This window comes from Entelurus aequoreus, linkage group LG05 (genome assembly GCF_033978785.1).
Source record: "Entelurus aequoreus isolate RoL-2023_Sb linkage group LG05, RoL_Eaeq_v1.1, whole genome shotgun sequence".
Taxonomy (NCBI): domain Eukaryota; kingdom Metazoa; phylum Chordata; class Actinopteri; order Syngnathiformes; family Syngnathidae; genus Entelurus; species Entelurus aequoreus.
In genome coordinates, this window is record NC_084735.1 from 72,519,199 (window position 1) to 72,541,394 (window position 22,196).

Here is a 22,196-nt window from a genome sequence, read left to right on the forward strand (position 1 = left end):
TTTTTGATGCAGTACCGCCTGAGGAATGGAAGGTCATGGTCATTCAATGTTGGCTTTCGGGCTTGCTGCTTACGTGCAGTGATTTCTCCAGATTCTCTGAACCTTTTGATGATATTACGGACCGTAGATGGTGAAATCCCTAAATTCCTTGCAATAGCTTGTCGAGAAATGTTGTTCTTAAACTGTTGGATAATTTTTTCACGCATTTTCTTCACAATGTGGTGACCCTCGCCCCATCCTTGTTTGTGAATGACTGAATATTTAATGGAAGCTGCTTTTATACCCAATCATGGCCCCCGCCTGTTCCCAATTAGCCTGTTCACCTGTGGGATGTTCCAAATAAGTGTTTGATGAGTATTCCTCAACTTTCTCAGTCTTTTTTGCCACTTGTGCCAGCTTTTTTGAAACATGATGCAGGCATCAAATTCCATGAGCTTATATTTGCAAAAAAATAACAAAGTTTACCAGTTCGAATGTTAAGTATCTTGTCTTTGCAGTCTATTCAATTCAATGTAAGTTGAAAAGGATTTGCAAATCATTGTATTCTGTTTTTATTTACCATTTACACAACGTGCCAACTTCACTGGTTTTGGGTTTTGTAGGTTAAAAGCCCTAAGTCTTTACTACTAATACTTTAGTATCTCGGACATCTTTCAAAAACAACTGGTTTCTGGCCTAACAGTGGAAAATTGTGTGAAGAAAAGCTGTTAGAAGAACCGTAACAATTCAATGTTTGCATGCTGGTACTGTATGTCGGCCATTTTGTGTCGGATTTCCATCTACGTGATTGTTCTGAGCAGTGACAGAGCAACCGATCTTGGTTTCATTGTTGTCTTTACGTTGTGTACATTAATGTGTATTTCCTGTGACCTCCTTAATTGACTTGCATACATTTACATAAATTATTACATAACGGTTAGCCTTTTAAAATACACCATATTGCCAAAAGTATTTGGCCACCCATCTAAATGATCAGAATCAGGTGTCCTAATCACTTGGCCCGGCCACAGGTGTATAAAATCTGGACTCTAGAGCAGTGGAGACGCGTTCTCTGGAGTGATGAATCATGCTTTTCCATCTGGCAATCTGATGGACGAGTCTGGGTTTGGAGGCTGCCAGGAGAACGCTACATTTCGGACTGCATTGTGTCGAGTGTGAAATTTGGTGGAGGAGGAATTATGGTGTGGGGTTGTTTTTCCAGGAGTTGGGCTTGGCCCCTTAGTTCCAGTGAGAGGAACTTTGAATGCTCCAGGATACCAAAACATTTTGGCCAATTCCATGCTCCCAACCTTGTGGGAACAGATTGGAGCGGGCCCCTTCCTCTTCCAACATGGCACAAGGCAAGGTCCATAAAGACATGGATGACAGAGTCTAGTGTGGATGAACTTGACTGGCGTGCACAGAGTCCTGACCTGAACCAGATAGAACACCTTTGGGATGAATTAGAACAGAGACAGAGCTAGGCCTTCTCAAACAACATCCATGTGTGACCTTACCCTTAGGTAGACCGACATCATATTGAACCCTATGGGTTAGGAATGGGATGGTACTTCAAGTTCATATGTGAGTCAAGGCAGGTGGCCAAATACTTTTGGCAATATAGTGTATGTTTCAAGATTGGTTCAATGTTTCCTGTTAGGGCCTAGCTCGCAACTATGCCAATTTCTTGTTTAATTACAATTAATTGACAGTTACCACAACCTGAAAGGTTTTTGTATTGAGTTTGAATTGAAAATAATGACAATAAATAGACTTTTTCATGGAGCCCATCTATAATTGTATTTGTTTTTGTTTTCATTTCCTGTCTGTGGATAAACACTCCATTGGACGCCGACTTGACGGTCATCACAAGTGACAGCGCGGACAGAAGGAAGACGGAAAGCAAGACGTTTACGCCGAGTCGTCATCTGTACTCGCCTACGCAGTTTTGTGAGGACGCCCCATTCACTGGTTAGAAAAACACTCCGAGTAGTAGTCCTCAAACAGGAGACAGAGTGATGCATCTTCCTGCGGGCGCTGGATGTTTACGCATCATTAACCATGAAGAAGACGACACTTAGTGCGCCCTGCTCTTTAGCTTTCTAAATCACTTCAACATATGCTTAAAGTGGAATTGATGTATGCGACATTAACGGGGCGACTCACCGCAGCTCTTTGAACGGCTCGGCTCTGACGTGCGGCGTCTCCACGGACTTGCTGAACACGGCTCCTTCCGCCCCTGAAACAAGACATTAACAATATGCTATTAACTCATCATTTTTAATTGATTCAACATGTACAACTCAACACAACTTAGTGCATGGTGCTGGTTGTCTACAAGCTCCTTAGAAGACAGTGTTTATGTCATAAACTGTAGAAATGCTGCAGTAGGTTCTCAAAAATGGCAAAGCAATCCTGTCATGTTCAAAGGATCTTTGACTTGCGTTTTAGAAATAGGTCCTTATAAGTGTTTCTTTTGTGTAGATCAGGGGTGTCAAACTCATTTTAGATCGGGGGCCACATGGAGAAAAATCTACTCCCAGGTGGGCCGGACAGGTAAAATCACGGCACGATAACTTAAAAATAAAGACAAATTCAGATTGTTTTCTTTGTTTAAAAATAGAACAAGAAAATTCTGAAAATGTACAAATCATAATGTTGTTGTTTTTTTTTTTACACTTACATGTTGCGGTTAATAGTATTCTATCTTTATTTGTCGTTATTTATATTTTCTGAATACATTATGTGATAATGTTCATCAGTCAACTCATTGGTGTTAATTTTCAATCTATTACGATCAAATTACAGGATGTCATTCATGTAAGTTTGCTCATTTTCCTTAACTGGTGCACTAACATCATGTGGTTTATTTTATTTTTTTACATATGTAGCATAATCTACAAAGATGCAAATAATTGCTATTGTGACATCTAGTGGACACATTTAGAACAGCAGTTTCTTTCATTCAAAAATTTTGGTTCATTTTTATACTTAGCAAACTCATCCCGCGGGCCGGATAAAACCTGTCCGCGGGCCTGATCCGGCCCACGGGCCGTACGTTTGACACCCCTGGTGTAGATCATCTTTGACCAGTTTTTTTTTTGAAGTAGGTGTTTAAAGACAGCAAAGCAACCCTGTCATATTGAAGTTATTTGAATATCATTTTTGCGGTAGGTTCTCAAAAACTGTGTTTCAATCCCATCATGTGTAAGGATCTTTGACCCGTGTTTTAACTGTAGGTCTTTAAAGACAGTGTTTGTGTATATAAATAATCTTTTACCATTTTTTTGCAGTCAGTGTTTAAAACCAGCGAAGCAACACTGTCATATAGAGGATCTTTCACGAGCATTTTTGCAGTAGGTTCTCAAAAACTGCAGTGCAATTATGTCATATAGAGGATCTTTGGCAAGCATTTTTGCAGTATGTTCTGAAAAACTGAAAAGCAATCCTGTCGTGTTTAACGGATCTTTGACTTGCGTTTTAGCAGTAGGTGTGTTTCTGTTGTATAGATGATCTTTGGCCAGTTTTTTTGCAGTAGGTGTTTAAAAACACCAAAGCAAACCTGTTATTGAAGTTCTTTGAATATCATTTTTGCAGTAGGTTCTCAAAAACTGCAAATAAATCTTATCATAAAGAGGATCTTTGACTAGCATTTTTGCAGTTGGTTATTCAGAAACTGTGTTTCAATCCTGTCATGTTTAAAGGATCTTTGACTCGCATTTTTAACTGTAGGTCTTTAAAGACAGTGTTTGTCTTGTATAAATAATATTTTACCATTTTTTGCAGTCAGTGTTTAAAACCAGCGAAGCAACACTGTTATATAGAGGATCTTTGACGAGCATTTTTGCAGTAGGTTCTCAAAAACTGCAGTGCAATTCTGTCATGTAGACAATATTTGACTAGAATTGTTGCAGTAGGTTCTCAAAAACTGCAATGCAAGTATGTCATTTAGAAGATCTTTGACAAGCATTTTTGCAGTAGGTTCTCAAAAACTGCAATGCAAGTATGTCATATAGAGGATCTTTGACAAGCATTTTTGCAGTAGGTTCTCAAAAACTGCAGTGCAATTCTGTCATGTAGAGGATATTTGACTAGAATTGTTGCAGTAGGTTCTCAAAAACGGCAATGCAAGTATGTCATATAGAGGATCTTTGACAAGCATTTTTGCAGTAGGTTCTCAAAAACTGCAGTGCAATTCTGTTATATAGAGGATATTTGACTAGAATTGTTGCAGTAGGTTCTCAAAAACTGCAATGCAATTATGTCATAGAGGATTTTTGGCAAGCATTTTTGCAGTAGGTTTGCAATGCAATCCTGCCATGTAGAGGATCTTTGACTAACACTTTTGCAATAGGTTTAAAAAAATTGCAATGTAATCCTGTGATGTAGAGGATCTTTGACAAGCATTTTTTGCAGTAGGTTCTCAAAAACGGCAAGTCAATCCTGTCATGTTTAAAGGATCTTTGACTTGTGTTTTAGAAGTAAGCCCTTAAAAGTGTTTCTGATGTATAGATAATCATTGACCTTTTTTTTTTTTTTGCAGTAAGTGTTTAAAAACAGCAAAGCAACCCTGTAATATTGAAGTTATTTGAATATCATTTTTGCAGGAGGTTCTCAAAAACTGCAATGCAAATCTGTCATATAGAGAGGATCTTTGAATATAATTTTTCCAGTAGGTTCTCAAAAACTGCAAAAAAATCCTGTCATTAAGACGATCTTTGACTAGCATTTTTGCCGTTGGTTCTTAAGAAACTGTGTTTCCATCCTGTCATATTTAAAGGATCTTTGACCAGCGTTTTAACTGTAGGTCTTTAAAGACAGTGTTTGTGTATATATAAATAATCTTTTACCATTTTTTTGCAGTCAGTGTTTAAAACCAGCGAAGCAACACTGTCATATAGAGGATCTTTGATGAGAATTTTTGCAGTAGGTTCTCAAAAACTGCAGTGCAATTATGTCATATAGAGGATCTTTGGCAAGCATTTTTGCAGTACGTTCTGAAAAAATGAAAAGCAATCCTGTCGTGTTTAACGGATCTTGGACTTGCGTTTTAGCAGTAGGTGTGTTTCTGTTGTATAGATGATCTTTGGCCAGTTTTTTTTACAGTAGGTGTTTAAAAACACCAAAGCAAACCTGTTATTGAAGTTCTTTGAATATCATTTTTGGAGTAGGTTCTCAAAAACTGCAAATAAATCTTATCATAAAGAGGATCTTTGACTAGCATTTTTGCAGGTGGTTATTCAGAAACTGTGCATCAATCCTGTCATGTTTAAAGGATCTTTGAATCACTTTTTAACAGTATCAATCAATCAATCAATGTTTATTTATATAGCCCTAAATCACAGTAGGTCTTTAAAGACAGTGTTTGTCTTGTATAAATAATATTTTACCATTTTTTGCGGTCAGTGTTTAAAACCAGCGAAGCAACACTGTTATATAGAGGATTTTTGACGAGCATTTTTGCAGTAGGTTCTCAAAAACTGCAGTGCAATTCTGTCATGTAGAGGATATTTGACTAGAATTTTGGCAGTAGGTTCTTAAAAACTGTAATGCAGGTATGTCATATAGAGCATTTTTGGCAAGCATTTTTGCAGTAGGTTTAAAAAATTGCAATGCAATCCTGCCATGTAGAGGATCTTTGACTAACACTTTTGCTATAGGTTTACAAAAATTGCAATGTAATCCTGTGATGTAGAGGATCTTTGACAAGCATTTTTTGCAGTACGTTCTCAAAAACGGCAAGGCAATCCTGTCATGTTTAAAGGATCTTTGACTTGTGTTTTAGAAGTAGGCCCTTGAAAGTGTTTCTGTTGTATAGATAATCATTGACCTTTTTTTTTTTTTGCAGTAGGTGTTTAAAAACAGCAAAGCAACCCCGAATATTGAAGTTATTTGAATATCATTTTTGCAGTAGGTTCTCAAAAACTGCAATGCAAATCTGTCATATAGAGAGGCTTTTTGAATATCATTTTTCCAGTTGGTTCTCAAAAACTGCAAAAAAAATCCTGTCATAAAGAGGATCTTTGACTAGCATTTTTGCAGTTGGTTCTTAAGAAACTGCGTTTCCATCCTGTCATATTTAAAGGATCTTTGACCAGCGTTTTAACTGTAGGTCTTCAAAGACAGTGTTTGTGTATATATAAATAATCTTTTACCATTTTTTTGCAGTCAGTGTTTAAAACCAGCGAAGCAACACTGTCATATAGAGGATCTTTGATGAGAATTTTTGCAGTAGGTTCTCAAAAACTGCAGTGCAATTATGTCATATAGAGGATCTTTGGCAAGCATTTTTGCAGTAGGTTCTCAAAAACTGCAAAGCAATCCTGTCATGTTTAACGGATCTTTGACTTGCGTTTTAGCAGTAGGTGTGTTTCTGTTGTATAGATGATCTTTGGCCATTTTTTTTGCAGTAGGTGTTTAAAAACACCAAAGCAAACCTGTTATTGAAGTTCTTTGAATATCATTTTTGCAGTAGGTTCTCAAAAACTGCAAATAAATCTTATCATAAAGAGGATCTTTGACTAGCATTTTTGCAAGTGGTTATTCAGAAACGGTGTATCAATCCTGTCATGTTTAAAGGATCTTTGAATCACGTTTTAACAGTAGGTCTTTAAAGACAGTGTTTGTCTTGTATAAATAATATTTTACCATTTTTTGCGGTCAGTGTTTAAAACCAGCGAAGCAACACTGTTATATAGATGATCTTTGACGAGCATTTTTGCAGTAGGTTCTCAAAAACTGCAGTGCAATTCTGTCATGTAGAGGATATTTGACTAGAATTTTGGCAGTGGGTTCTTAAAAACTGTAATGCAAGTATGTCATATAGAGCATTTTTGGCAAGCATTTTTGCAGTAGGTTTCAAAAATTGCAATGCAATCCTGCCATGTAGAGGATCTTTGACTAACACTTTTGCAATAGGTTTAAAAAAATTGCAATGTAATCCTGTGATGTAGAGGATCTTTGACAAGCATTTTTTGCAGTACGTTCTCAAAAACGGCAAGGCAATCCTGTCATGTTTAAAGGATCTTTGACTTGTGTTTTAGAAGTAGGCCCTTGAAAGTGTTTCTGTTGTATAGATAATCATTGACCTTTTTTTTTTTTTGCAGTAGGTGTTTAAAAACAGCAAAGCAACCCCGAATATTGAAGTTATTTGAATATCATTTTTGCAGTAGGTTCTCAAAAACTGCAATGCAAATCTGTCATATAGAGAGGATCTTTGAATATCATTTTTCCAGTAGGTTCTCAAAAACTGCAAAAAAAATCCTGTCATAAAGAGGATCTTTGACTAGCATTTTTGCAGTTAGTTCTTAAGAAACTGCGTTTCCATCCTGTCATATTTAAAGGATCTTTGACCAGCGTTTTAACTATAGGTCTTTAAAGACAGTGTCTGTGTTATATAAATAATCTTTTGCCATTTTTTGCAGTCAGTGTTTAAAACCAGCGAAGCAACACTGTCATATAGAGGATCTTTGATGAGCATTTTTGCAGTAGGTTCTCAAAAAACTGCAGTGCAATTCTGTCATGTAGAGGATCTTTGACTAGAATTGTTGCAGTAGGTTCTCAAAAAATGCAATTATGTCATATAGAGGATCTTTTGCAAGCATTTTTGCAGTAGGTTTCAAAAATTGCAATGCAATCCTGTCATGTAGAGCAGTGGTCCCCAACCTTTTTGTAGCTGCGGTGTAGCTGCGGTGTAGCTGCGGACCGGTCAACGCTTGAAAATTTGTCCCACGGACATAAAGAAATACAATCATGTGTGCTTATGGACTGCATCCCTGCAGACTGTATTGATCTATATTGATATATAATGTATATATTGTGTTTTTTATGTTGATTTAATTAAAAAAAAAATTTAAAAAATCATTTTTTTTATTACTAATCGGTCCACGGACCCCACATTGGTTGGGGACCACTGATATAGAGGATCTTAGGCAAGCATTTTTGCAGTAGGTTTCAAAAATTGCAATAAAAATCATGTCATGTAGAGGGTCTTTGACTAACATTTTTGCAATAGGTTTCCAAAAAATTGGATCTTTGACTTGCGTTTTAGCAGTTAGTGTGTTTCTGTTATATAAATCATCTTTGACCAGTTTTTTTTTGCAGTAGGTGTTTAAAAACAGCAAAGCAACCCTGTCATATTGTAGTTCTTTGAAAATCATGTTTGCAGTAGGTTCTCAAAAACTGCGAATACATCCTGTCATAAAGAGGATCTTTGACTTGCATTTTTGCAGTGGGTTCTTTAGAAACTGCGTTATAATCCTGTCATGTGTAAAGGATCTTTGAATCACGTTTTAACAGTAGGTCTTTAAAGACAATGTTTGTGTTGTGTAAATATTTTACCATTTTTTGCAGTCAGTGTTTAAAACCAGCGAAGCAACACTGTCAAATTGAGGATCTTTGGCGAGCATTTTTGCAGTAGATTCCTCAAAAACTGCAGTGCCCCCAGCAGAAAAGGTTAAAAAATGAAACTCCACCAGGTTGTCATGCCTTATTTTGAGCTTTTGTTGTTGTTTCCTGTGTGTAGTGCTTTAGTTCCTGTCTTGCGCTGTTAATTTGGTGACCCTTCCTGTTTTGTTGGTGTTCTCCTGTAGCAGCGTCCCACCTTCCTCTGAGCATACTTGCCAACCCTCCCGTTTTTAGCGGGAGACTCCCGGTATTCAGTGCCTCTCCCGATAAACTCCCGGCAGAAATTTTCTCCCGACAAACTCCCGGTATTCAGCCGGAGCTGGAGGCCGCGCCCCCTCCAGGTCAATGCGGACCTGAGTGGGGACAACCTGTTCTCACGTCCGCTTTCCCACAATATAAACAGCTTGCCTGCCCAATGACGTCATAACATCTGCGGCTTTTAGAGAGTAGCGTGCACAACTGCGCACACAACAAGGAGATGAAGCAGAAGAACGAAGAAGTTACAGACATGGCGGCGCCGTCGACGAGCAAGATGAAGAAATACGCTTGCAAGTTCCAAAACGAATGGAAACAAGAATTTCAGTTCATCCAGGACAGTTTGAAGGGGTAGGGGTATGTATGTTGCCTGTACATTTTGTAGAACAGACTTCTCCATTGAACACGGTGGCCGAAATGATATACTCAGTCATGAACGGAGAAGATAAACAGGACAATACTACCATCTACTGGATAGCCTCCGGAACACTGAAATTCAAGTATTTATTTAATTTATATGTATAATAAAATAAATAAATATATATATATATATATATATATATATATATATATATATATATATATATATATATATATATATATATATATATATATATATATATATAGAGCTAGAATTCACTGAAAGTCAAGTATTTCATACATATATATATGTATATATGCATATATATATATATATACTTATATATATATATATATACTTATATATATATATATATATATATATAAATATATATATATATATATATATATACTTATATATATATATATACTTATATATATATACTTATATATATATATATATATATATATGTATATATATATATACTTATATATATATATATATATATATATATATATATATATATATATATATATATATATATATATATATATATATATATATATGTATATATATATATATATATATATATATATATATACATATATATATATATATGAAATACTTCAGTTGGTGAATTCTAGCTGTAAATATACTCTCGTCTTAACCACGCCCCCAACACCCCCCCTGCCCCAACCACGCCCCCACCCCCGACCTCCCGATATCGGAGGTCTCAAGGTTGGCAAGTATGATATACTCAGTCATGAACGGAGAAGATAAACAGGACAATACTACCATCTACTGGATAGCCTCCGGAACACTGAAATTGAAGTATTTATTTAATTTATATGTATAATAAAATAAATAAATATATATATATATATATATGTATATATATATATATATATATATATATATATATATATATATATATATATATATATATATAGCTAGAATTCACTGAAAGTCAAGTATTTCATACATATATGTATATATATATATATATATATATATATATATATATATATATATATATATATATATATATATATATATATATATATATATATATATATATATACATATATATATATATGAAATACTTGAGTTGGTGAATTCTAGCTGTAAATATACTCTCCTCTTAACCACGCCCCCAACACCCCCCCCTGCCCCAACCACGCCCCCACCCCCGACCTCCCGATATCGGAGGTCTCAAGGTTGGCAAGTATGCCTTTGAGTTCTATTGCCCGCACCTGCTTTGTTTCCACAATCAAGACTATTTAAGTTGTGCGTACTGTGTATTTCTTTGTGGGGACACTGTTGATTGTCATGTCATGTTTTGCTGTCGTCCAGCATTCTGTTTTTGTTTACTTTGTAGCCAGTTCAGTTTTACTTTTGTTTTGCATAGCCTTCCCTATGCTTCAGTGCCTTTTTCTAGCGGGACTTGCCTTTTGTTCATTTTTGGTTTAAGCGTTACATACCTTTTACATACCAAAAAAGGTTGAAAAACACTGCACTAGACAACGGCACATTATTGATTTACGTGGACTCCGACTTAAACAAGTTGAAAAACTTATTTGGGTGTTACCATTTAGTGGTCAATTGTACGGAATATGTACTGTACTGTGCAATCTACTGATAAAAGCTTCAATATTATAATTATTGTATTGCAAAAAAATTTGTTTGGACCAATTTTGTGAAGTTGCATAATTTCCCACAGCACACCAGACAATATATGGTTGAAAAACACTGATATAGAGGATCTTTGGCAAGCATTTTTTCAGTAGGTTTCAAAAACTGCAATGCAATCCAGTTATGTAGAGGATCTTTGACTAGCATTTTTGCAGTAGGTTCTCAAAACCTGAAAAGCAACCCTGTTGTGTAGAGAATCTTTGACCAGCCTTTTTCTAATAGATCCTTGATAACAACACTGCACTACTGTCATAGAGAGAATCTTTAGCTAGCTTTTTTTGCAGTTACAAATGGCAGCACAGCAGTCTTGTTATATAAAATACATTTGACCGGCATTTTTGCAGTTGGTTGTTAATAAACAGCAGGGCACTTGTCATACAGAGGAGCTTTGACAAGAGTTTTTACAGTACGTCCTTAACAAACACCACAGCAGTCTTGTTGTATAAAGGATCCTTGACTAGTGCTTTTACTCGTGTTGTATAAAAACTCTTTGACCACTTGCTGACTTCATAGTTAAGAAAGTCAGTGTGTATTTTGAGAATTGCTTTAGTTGAACGTGTCAAATCCCACCATGAGCCTGTCTAGAATCTTGCGAGGATTATGTCGATATAACTGACGTGTAATTGTAATGCAGTGCCACAAAAGGAACTCTTTTTAAATCTTTTGACATGCTCTTTTAAAATCTAACAACAGCGTAATGTTTGTTTTTTTTGTTTGTTTTTTTTTTGCAAATTCCACCCCGCTTAACCTGTCAGGTATAGTTTGATATTCAAAGTGGCGCTTCTGTTCTCTTCAAGAAAGTCTTTTATTGAACCGGTTGGAGTGATGAAACTTTTATCAGAACGTACATGTGTGCAAAAGAAGTCACTCTGCTGTTTGCAAAGGAGTTTCATCAGCGGGTTTGAGGAAAGTAAAAGGCAACAAGTGCTCTCCTTCTGTAAATGTGAGCATTAGGTGTTCGGGGAAGCGTAAAAATCCCCCAGCAAAACAGACGGGCTGCAAAAAGAAAGAAGCTCATAAAGGCTGTGGTTACATTTCAATGGCGTCTGCTGTGAAGTGAGATAAAACACAAAGACTTACATTAGCAAGCTCAAGTCTCAGCGGGGAGGAAGAAGAACAAAAAAAAAACCTCAGTGCTTTAGGATGTTGTGTGCCTTAACGTGATGTGACGAAGGATGAAAAACTGCGTTACTGAGACACCATTTTTTATTTTACCACTGAGCGCTAGTTTTAGCACAGGTATTTACTCTTTTCAATGTAAGAGTCATCGGGGGCGTGGTCCACAAATGCAAAAATAATCTTTGGCGTCTCTAATTAGTGTGGCGTAGGTCGTGGCTGTCGGGAAACACCGCTATCCACTTTAGCTATCCCTGCATGCGCTTTCAAAAATGTTGCAAAACTCACTCAGCAGTTTCCTGATGACAACATTACTGGCTCTGCTGTCTATACTTGTTCATAAATGGCCATGTGGTCAAAGAGAGTAACGTTTTCTTTTACGCTTTTCATGCACTCCAAATTATTTTTAAAGTCTATTGTCCTGAGTGAGTGTGTATACGTGTGTGTGGTTTAGCGGAGTACATTCCCCAACTAGTCCCAAACTGGGACAAAATAAATAAATAAACTTTAAAAAAATGACTTAAATGTGTCATTAATTAATTGCATTAGGAAATAAATACACAGATTTGTATTGTCTTTAAATGTAATTGGAATTAAATCCATGGATGTGTTATTTAATGTGTCGTAATTTTACCTCAAATAAATAAATATTTCATTATTTAATGAAATAATTCAGTGGTTCTCAAACTGGGCTTCATGTAGAGGTACGCCAAAGAATCATTTGATTAAAAGGAGAGTGTTTTGTTTTCAAATATTCAAAAACAGTGTTACTGTTCAAACTGTGTGTAATGTTACGGTGGCCAAAAATGTAAAATATATTCCAGAGGTATTCAACTACATCATATAGAGGGCCGCAGTTTGAAGAGCCCAAGGTCATCGAAATGTGGATGTTTCATCAGAAAATGTTATATTCCTTTGATACTGTGTTTACTTATTTACAAAGTAAACATACCAGCTTAGACACAGCACTGTCAATAAATTCATTATTCTGCCCTCGCTATTCGATTCCAGCGTGTGCAGCTACACAGATAGTTAACAGCATGACGAAACAGAAGCTCCAGAAGTTTTGTTGAGGTTTGATGTTCCTTATTTTGAACTAATTTCCTGCTGGTTGTCCTGTTGCTCATCTGGCCCTGTTGCCTCCGTCATGAGATCTTGACATGGTCCCATTGTTCCAAAGTCGCTTGTCATACCGAAGCCAGTCCTCCTACTGGTTCAGTGGTTCTGGTGGCTCACCCTCCATGTTGACACAAATACTTTTGTGGCAGCCTGCTCCGTCTGCGCTTCCCGTCCCATCTCGTCCGTGGTCACGCATCACCATGGATTTTGTGACCAGGATTTCGCCTTCACTCTCATTGTTGACAGATTTTCGGAGTGTGTACACTTTGTTCCTCTGCGCAAGCTCCTTTCAAGCCCTGAAAACCGCCAAAACTGTCGTCCAGCATGTAGTCTGCCTTCATGGCATGCCAATGGACATGGTCTCTGACCGGGGTATGCAGTTTGCCGCAGCTACCTGGAGGGCGTTCTGCAAGTCTATGGGGGCGACGGTCAGCTTGTCATTTGGATATCATCCCCAATCAAATGGCCAGACAGAGCGTGCTACCGTGACCTGGGAGCAGGCTAACGATGCATTTGCTAACAACACCTCAGTCAAGGACCCTCAATCTTCCGTGGGTGGACTATTCTCATAACATCCTTGTTTGCTCTGCTACTGGTCTCTCTCTATTCCATGTGGTCCAGAGTTTCCAGCCTCCTGTGTCCCCATCCCAAGAGACAAAGTCCTCTGTACCCCTGCCCGCCGCAACACACAGGCCGACCAGTCCCGCAGCGCCAGGCGCAACCAGATTCTGACTGACCGACACCGCATGTCTGCCTCAGACTATCAAACTGGTCGGACGGTCTGTTCATCATCTCGGGATCTTCCCCCGGCAGTGGAACCTCTTGCTCCCAGATTTGTTGGCTCTTTTCAGATGGAGCGAATGGTCAACCCAGTATCGGTTCTGCTGAAGATTCGGACTTCCCTTAAAACCTATCCCTCGTCTGAAGTCAGTCTCTTTATGTGACCTCACTCCTCTGCCAATGCATCCTCCACCTCCGCTATTGATTGATGGCCATCCTGCCTTTACTGCCAAAACTATTTTGGATGCTAGGGAGTACCTTATTGATTGGCTCGGAGGATACAGTAGATCTTGAGTCTCTCGGTCACTTATCCTCCATAACACTCTCGTTTCTGATTTCTGAATCAACCAGGTGGTCCACCAGGCGACGTCCGTTGAGTTGGGAGAGGGAGGAGGTACTGTCACTTTTTGCTGGAGAGCAGAATTCCTTAGTCCTTGGTTTTCGCTTCGACATTTAGGATCTTATGTTTTGTTTGGGTTATTGTTGATGTCATTCATTTACTTCTGTTTACCTTTTTAGATGCAGACACTACCTGAGCTGGTCGGAGCTACAGGATATGTAGCAAACAATCAATATTGATTCATGCCCACATGCCCTCACCGATGTTCCTGCTTCCTCTCACTCGGCTCACCCGCCAATAAGTTCTCTGGTTTGTTTTGTTGTATATTTTTTCCGTGGTGCAAGTAAAAAATTAAAACGTATTCTTGCCGCGGAAAAATAGTAGTTTTTTGTACTGTTGACAAAGTAATGAATACGCTTTTCAGTTCATGCTTGCCTTGTCTCTGCATCTTGGGTGTCATTCACCTCCCACAGCCCGACATTCAGATTAATACTGTCAATTGTTACATTTCTGGAAATTTGGCCGTCATAAGTCAAACCAAACTTTCTTGTCTTGACACTTTTTTTGTATCAATTCCAGCTCAAAGATTCACTTCAGCACAAAATTTGTGTGTGCATACATTCAGGTGCTTTTCTTAACCGAAAGATGCAATCATCCAGTCACCAGTCGGACTGCATCAAATCATTTCCTCTGTCACAAATTGATGGAGTTCTAATACTAATAATTTCCCTTCGCCTCCACTGCATCTCTCTTTGACCCGCACAAAAAAGACCATAGTTGGCCATCACAATGCATTTCGTGCTAATCTCACTTTCCTTAAACTCCAGCCCCGTCATCATCTTGTACGTCAAACCTGACCACCGTTGTTACCCTCGCCGAGCTAATGACAGAAAAAAGGGAGGCGAAAGAAAACCTTGCTGTGCCTCCTTTGGATACAAATATGTCTTGATTTTCATTGTGAATGAAAGAAAGAGCAGTTAGGGCAAATGGATGGGGACAATTTCTTTCTATTGGACCACCTGCTGCAGGAGAAATTTGGCATGCTTTCTAGCTAATGGCAGCAATTGAGGCAACCCGTTAAGAAAAGTATAATCTATACATGAGGAAAGCAGCATTGATATTTCGAGCGTCAAGTGAGCAGAAATATGGATGCTGACGGTGAATTGCATCCTGCACCCTGATGCCGCCATTCTAGAAGGTGCCACCGCCACAGACATCGCTTTACGCTGATGATTTGTTTGACATTGTCCCCCGAAACAACACATTTATGCTAATGCTTTAGTCAAATGTGTCTTTTCAGTCCCGGGCCAAAAACACCATTTTTGAAAGTGACACAATGTAGCCTTTTATGTCGTCACTCGGTTGTTTCGTATTTAGACCTGAAGTTATATTTGGTTGGTTGAAGGTTATTTCGGACATGTGTACAGTATCAATATGATACAACACATATTTTAATTTTTCTTTACATGTCCAAAAAGAAGTAGGAAGAAGCAAAGATTGGAGGGTAGAGCAGCCGTGCCTTCACGCTGTCGTCCGGAGCCGTTTTTTGCATGAAAAGAACAACCCCGCAGCCAGCTGCGACCCCACCCCCCCGTGACATTTTCATGTCATTTGACATGGTTGCAAATTGGAAGTGTGTTGGATATAATTATGGAATAAGATTACAATCAAGAGTAAGATTACTAATCCAGTGTTAATATTTGAGTGGGTGCCGGAAAAATTGGGCCCTGAAGTCCAAAAGGTTAAAAACCCCTGTTGTGGATTCTAAAATTAAAAAACAAAGGTTTGGTCTTAATGGTGCTTGCTAGAGTCATTTATTGAACAGGCTTTCATTCAACCTGCAGTCTTATGTGTGACTACCAACATTGGTTGGAGATCAGCACAACCAGAAATAATTCATACACAAAACGCACCGGGTTGTAAGGCACACTGTCGATTTTAAGTAAAAGGGTTATACTTGTATAGCGCTTTTCTACCCTCAAGGTACTCAAAGCGCTTTGACACTATTTCCACATTCACCCATCCACATACACACAGATGGCGGGAGCTGCCATGCAAGGCACTAACCACGACCCATCAGGAGCAAAGGGTGAAGTGTCTTGCCGAGACATATGGTATTTGTCTTTATCCACCCCAGATCTCCAATCCCACATCTGCGGTCCCCTCCAAGGTTTCTCATTGTAATCCCATTGGGTTGAGTTTTTTCTTGCCCTGAGCCGAGGAAGTCATTGTGGCTTGTGCAGCCCTTTGAGACACTTGTGATTTAGAGCTCTATATGTATATAATCTTTGATTGATTGGTCTTTGAAAGAAAACACATTTTTATGCATATGTAAATGTATCAGTTATAAACATTCATTCACTTTCTTTTTTCCTTCAAGGATCTAAACTTTACCGCTATTTTTTTCCTATATTTTTATTGTAATATTTTCAGAATGTGTTTGTTCTATTTTTGGCCAAAGTAAGACAAAGAAAACAATCTGAAGTTGTCTTTATTTTTTAGTTTTAATGCCATGATTTTAATAGTCCGGTCCCGCGTGTGCACAGATTTTCCTCCATGCGGCCCCTGAGCTAAAATGAGTTTGACACCCCCGTTGTAAGTCATAATTCTGATTAATTCTGATTAATTCGGGTGTTGGGCGACTAAAACCGGTGGGAGGAGAGAATAAGTTATGCAAATGAAGGATGATGAAGGAGGAAAACAAAAGCGTCGTCAGCAGGGTCACTTTTGTCAAAATCATCTCGGGAGAGGAGGTGCGATATTTTGACTGGCTGGCAAAAGCGGAAATTAGACGGAGAGATGGCCTTTATAGATCCTCTGGTAAAAGGCTGCCGGTTCATGTTTACGAGGCGAAGAGACGAGGGAGAGGAAGGGGCGGCATGACATGTAAACGCGGCAGGACCGCATTGATCGTCATCGACCGAGACACAGATGACGACTGATTACACCGCAGTTAGGAGAGGAATATGCACACACACCTTTGTCAGATAACGGCTAACTTTTAGTCTTGGGATCCCAATAGGCACCTTTTTTAAAAGAATTGCTGCATAGCACGCCTGTGGGGGTACTTATGAAAAGCTAAAGTGACAACAAACAAACACATTTTTCAAACACACTTTTTACATGACCGGCAAGGCACTTTACTAGACATTGGTAAAAAAAAGAAAAAAACATGTTGCTGCATGCTTTGAATTGGAAAGAAAAGAACAGCTTTCCCCAGCTTTGTATAAAACGTATACAAATTGAAAGCCAGTGGTCTAAGTTCAAAGGATTTTGTGTGTTGGGATACATGTGGGATCGAAAACAACATTCTCAATATTTTCAAAGGGAGTCTTTTTGTCATGTGTTAGGGGTGTGCTGATACAAATATTCATGTCTGATATCGATACTAATTATTTTGTAGTGTGGAATGTTTGAAAAGGCTTCACCGGGGGACAGTACTCAAAGAACAATGGTAGGCATGAAAAACACTAATCCAGTGGTTCCTTTAACTGTTTTCACCAAGTACCAAACACTTGGCTCTCCAAGTACCACCATATTGACCAACATTAAAAGGATTATTTAAAAACAAAGCGCATGTTTTATTGAACAAGTATATTTAATATTTTGGCCACTGTAACATTAGACACTGTTTTTGAACAGTAACACTGTGTTTGAATATAGGAAAACACTGTACTTCAATCAAGGAATTCTATGGTGTACCACTAGTGAGACACGTACCACAGTTTGAGAATCCCTACACTAACCTTATGGCAGATTTATAGTTTTTAAGTGGAGTGTCACAATAATCAAAGTAGTTAATTGAATGATGCAGACATGTTTGCTACTCAATCAATATCCTTCTTTTAACCCGGTAAAAACTCATTGGGATTAAAATCTCTTTTCCAAGACTGACCTGGCCAAGAGGACAGCAAAACAAAGTTACATAAATACATATATTAAACAAAAACAGCTGCTGTCACACACCACAACTAAAAAATAAATTACTTACATGCTGTATATTAACATAAAAACATGCGATATGTCAAAACAATATATAGTGTTTTAGTAAAAACAACTTAAAAACAAGTACTAAATACTAGATACTTTGTATCTGTAAGTAATATGTAACTATAATCATTTGATATCTGTTAATATTGACAAATGAGGTGCTTTAGACTGCAATATTGTTCGATTAAGGCAGGGGTCTGCAACCCAAAATGTTGAAAGAGCCACATTGGATCAAAAATACAAAACAAAAATCTGTCTGGAGCCGCAAAAAACTAAAAGCCTTATGTACAGTAAGTGTCATAATGAAGGCAACACATGATGTAAGTGTCTATATTAGCTATATTAGCCTACTATCAAAGGCTGATGCAAATCTTTGTTGGCAGAAATTGTATTGTATACATTTTTGCAACATTGGAAATCAAGAGTCAATTGGAGGCTTCTCACAGGATTAGATAACTCCTGGAAATTACTGGCTCAGAATAACCAAATTTATAGATGTGTGAGTCCAAGTTAAAGGAAACGACAGACTGTCTTCTTCTAATGGATTGATTACAATCTTTGCAAGCTGGGTAACTTTTGCTGTGGCCTGGAACAACGTAGCACACAAACAACTAAGAGAAATTTAGCCAATATTACAAACAGATAATGTGTCATGAGACATGCAAATCTAAATGAAATACACAGAGGACATAAGTAAAGGAAATTAAATGAGCTCACAGATACCTACAAACAAGGCACAATGATGCAATATGTACATACAGCTAGCCTAAATACCATGTTAGCATCGATTAGCTTACAGTCATGGACTGACCAAATATGCCTGATAAGCACTCCAGCAAATCAATAAAATCAACAAAGCTCGCCTTTGTGCATTCACGCACCGCATAACACGTTTGGTGGACAAAATGAGACAAAGAAGGAGTGGCATAAAACACGTCTTTCTGTGGCAGCGTCGGAGAAAGTTGTACATGTAAACAAACTACGGTGAGTTCAAGGATCGCTGAAATTAGTAAAACAAAACGGTGCTTGCCAAATACTCTCATCAGTGAAGCATGTTCAATACAAACAGTGGGATTTCTAACAATTAGGAAGGTTTGTGTCATGTTTGTTCACCTACAGAAACTATATTAAAACAAAAAATATATTTTCTAGAGTTGCTGACCACCGGATTAAGGGCACTTATTATGTCTAGCTTGTGTGCGACTGTGCTTAGACGTTGTGTAGCTGCTAGCTCCTAGTAGCCTACAGCCTACCATGTTTACCTTTTGTAAATGACTTGACTAAAAGACAAGAAAAGACCAACCTTGTGTGCTTATTGGAGGACATTTCACTGTCCAGCTTTGCACAAATAAACACACTTGCTTGAATTGGAGTTTTTACATGCAGGCCACTATGATTCGATATTTGTTTTTTGAGCTTGTATCAGACCAATATCCGATATCAATACCAGATCGGGACGCCCCTACTAGATATACAGTATACATATATGATTTTTGTTGTCTTTATAGGTTAGGAGCTCAATGATTTGATCTACAGTATATTTATTACACACACAGCCAAAATGAATTGAAGATAGACTTACAACACAAGCAATGCCAAACTATTAATCGATTTAAACTATTATACAAACATGGGGTCTGGTTCAAATATAGAGATGAGGGTCTTTAATTTGACCTGCTGCTGTACTCTGTCTCAAAGTGTAACATGTGCTCAATGTTTCCTTACCATTATTGCTATGTTGTCTATTACCATTATTGCTATGATGTATATTACCATTGTTGGTATATTCATTATTCCTACATTGTTGATACAAATGATTGTTACAGTGTAATAATTATTGTTACCTGTGGTAATGCCACTATGATACAACATCTGTATTATAATCCTTGAACAAAGTGAGAGTGAAACTCATGTGAATAATCCCTGAATGGAGAACTGGGGGTGAGATTAAATAAATTATCTTCTTCCCACTCCCTTTCAGGCAAAACTGGACAATAATGCACTATATTAATTTATATTATTATGTTTTGTCAACTTGTACGTTTTTGTCATTGCCTGAAATAAATAAATAAATGAAATGAAAAATGAAAAAATAGAAACTCTGTTGCACATAAGGATGTCATAAGCAGGCTCGTCTAATAAGTTGCCTGCCAGCACTCCCAAACTGTTTCATGATTGTTGTTATGCACAAAGAGGAGTAGGGGGGAAATGCTGAATATATAATATACTATAATAATTAACTCTTCAAGTCAACGTCCCCGCCAGGCCCATTTGCAGAGGGATCAAACGTCCTACTCGCTATCATTCTTTCCAATTAATGGCTTTGGACTTGTGACTGCAGGCTTAAAACAGACAGACAGACAGACAGACAGACATACTGACAGGCAGACAGGCAGATAGGCAGGGATGAGCTGCCTCCATTGCTTTCACGGTTCAGCTGGGTTTTTTTTCCCTTTCATTTCGTCCAACTTTCCGCCTCCAACACCTTTTAGGGGACACTTTCTGCGTCGGTACAAAGGACACTTTTACAAAACCCAAAACGAGTGAAGTTGGCATGTTGTGTAAATGGTAAATAAAAACAGAATACAATGATTTGCAAATCATTTTCAACCTATATTCAATTGAATAGACTGCAAAGACAAGATACTTGACGTTCGAACTGGTAAAATGTGTTATTTTTTGCAAATATTAGCTCATTTGGACTTGGATGCCTGCAAAATGTTTCAAAAAAGCTGGCCCAAGTGGCAAAGAAGACGGAAAAAGTTGAGGAATACTCATCAAACACTTATTTGGAACATCCCACAGGCTAATTGGGAACAGGTGGGTGCCGTGATTGGGTTTTAAAAGCAGCTTCCATGAAATGCTCAGTCATTCACAAAACACTTTGTGAACCAATGCGCGAGTAAATTGTCGAACAGTTTAAGAACAACATTTCTCAACGAGCTATTGCAAGGAATTTAGGGATTTCACCATATAGGGTCAGTAATATCATCAAAAGGTTCAGAGAATCTGAAGAAATCACTGCACGTAAGCAGCAAGGAGGAAAACCAACATTGAATGCCCGTGACCTTCGATCCCTCAGGCGGTACTACATCAAAAAGCCACATCAGTGTGTAAAGGATATCACCACATGGGCTCAGGAACACTTCAGAAAACCACTGTCCTTTGGTTATTAGCCTATTCCAGTAATATTCAGCTGAATTGTTTTAGGGGCCACATTTCCAGAAAGCTAAGAACCAGGGGACTGCACTTCTCCCTTTGCTATTATTCTTATTTTGTACACTCCAAAGAACCAGCAACCTAGACATTTTATTTTGGTTTATTTTTTTGTTAAACCAGGCAACACCCTGAGACAGAGACCAGTGCATCCTAAAGACCGGACACCCCACACCCATAAAAACAATAATGAATGCACTAATTCATATATTGGACCGAATGGAATGCTAACGTGGGTGAGTCTGACTATTTTGAACTGGTAGTAGTCGATCTACAGCGAACGTTCTGTCACACAATACCTCAATGCTAACAAGGACAAATTATACTTCAATGACTGTCGTTGGCTTTGACAGTTAGGATTGCTTGTTTGCATCTCAACAGTTGTTTTTCTCACTACAATAAGGCGAAACCATTCTGGTATTGGAGTATACATATTTGGGGTTTTGGGACCAGCCGCTAGACTAGATCTGACCAATCAAAGTCTAAGACTAGACCTGACCAATCTAAGTCTAAGACTAGATCTGACCAATCTAGGTCTAAGACTAGATCTGACCAATCTAAGTTTAAGACTAGATCTGACCGATCTAAGTCTATGAGCATGAACTGATGAAGCCTACTTGGATGAGAGGCGAAACGTCTTCTCAGACAAACCAAGCGGTCCAGTTGCGATCGATTGAATTCCCTGATATCTATTTTGTCAGAGTTACAGGAGCGCTCCTCTGTTTTAAAGGACCTGCTGCAAAAAAGGTAGCACCAAGATCATCATCATCATGACTTACAGCTCCATGTATGTAGCAGACTGACAAAAACATTTCAAGATGTGTAGCAAAGCCTGCTCTAACTTCTAATGGTCATGTACAGTTGTGGTCAAAAGTTTACATACACTTGTAAAGAACATAATATCATGGCTGTCTTGAGTTTCCAATAATTTCTACAACTCTT

General features: G+C 38.1%; 1 protein-coding gene across 4 annotated transcripts in view; it reads right to left on the minus strand.

The window, feature by feature from the left end:
• sgcd (sarcoglycan, delta (dystrophin-associated glycoprotein)) overlaps positions 1 to 22,196 on the minus strand; it is a 523,297-nt gene that overhangs the window by 39,596 nt on the left and 461,505 nt on the right. For all 4 annotated transcript variants that reach the window (XM_062048869.1, XM_062048870.1, XM_062048868.1 and 1 more), the window contains exon 6: positions 2,146 to 2,218. In XM_062048869.1, coding sequence (XP_061904853.1) covers positions 2,146 to 2,218 — 73 coding nt within the window. The remainder of the gene's footprint in view (positions 1 to 2,145; positions 2,219 to 22,196) is intronic.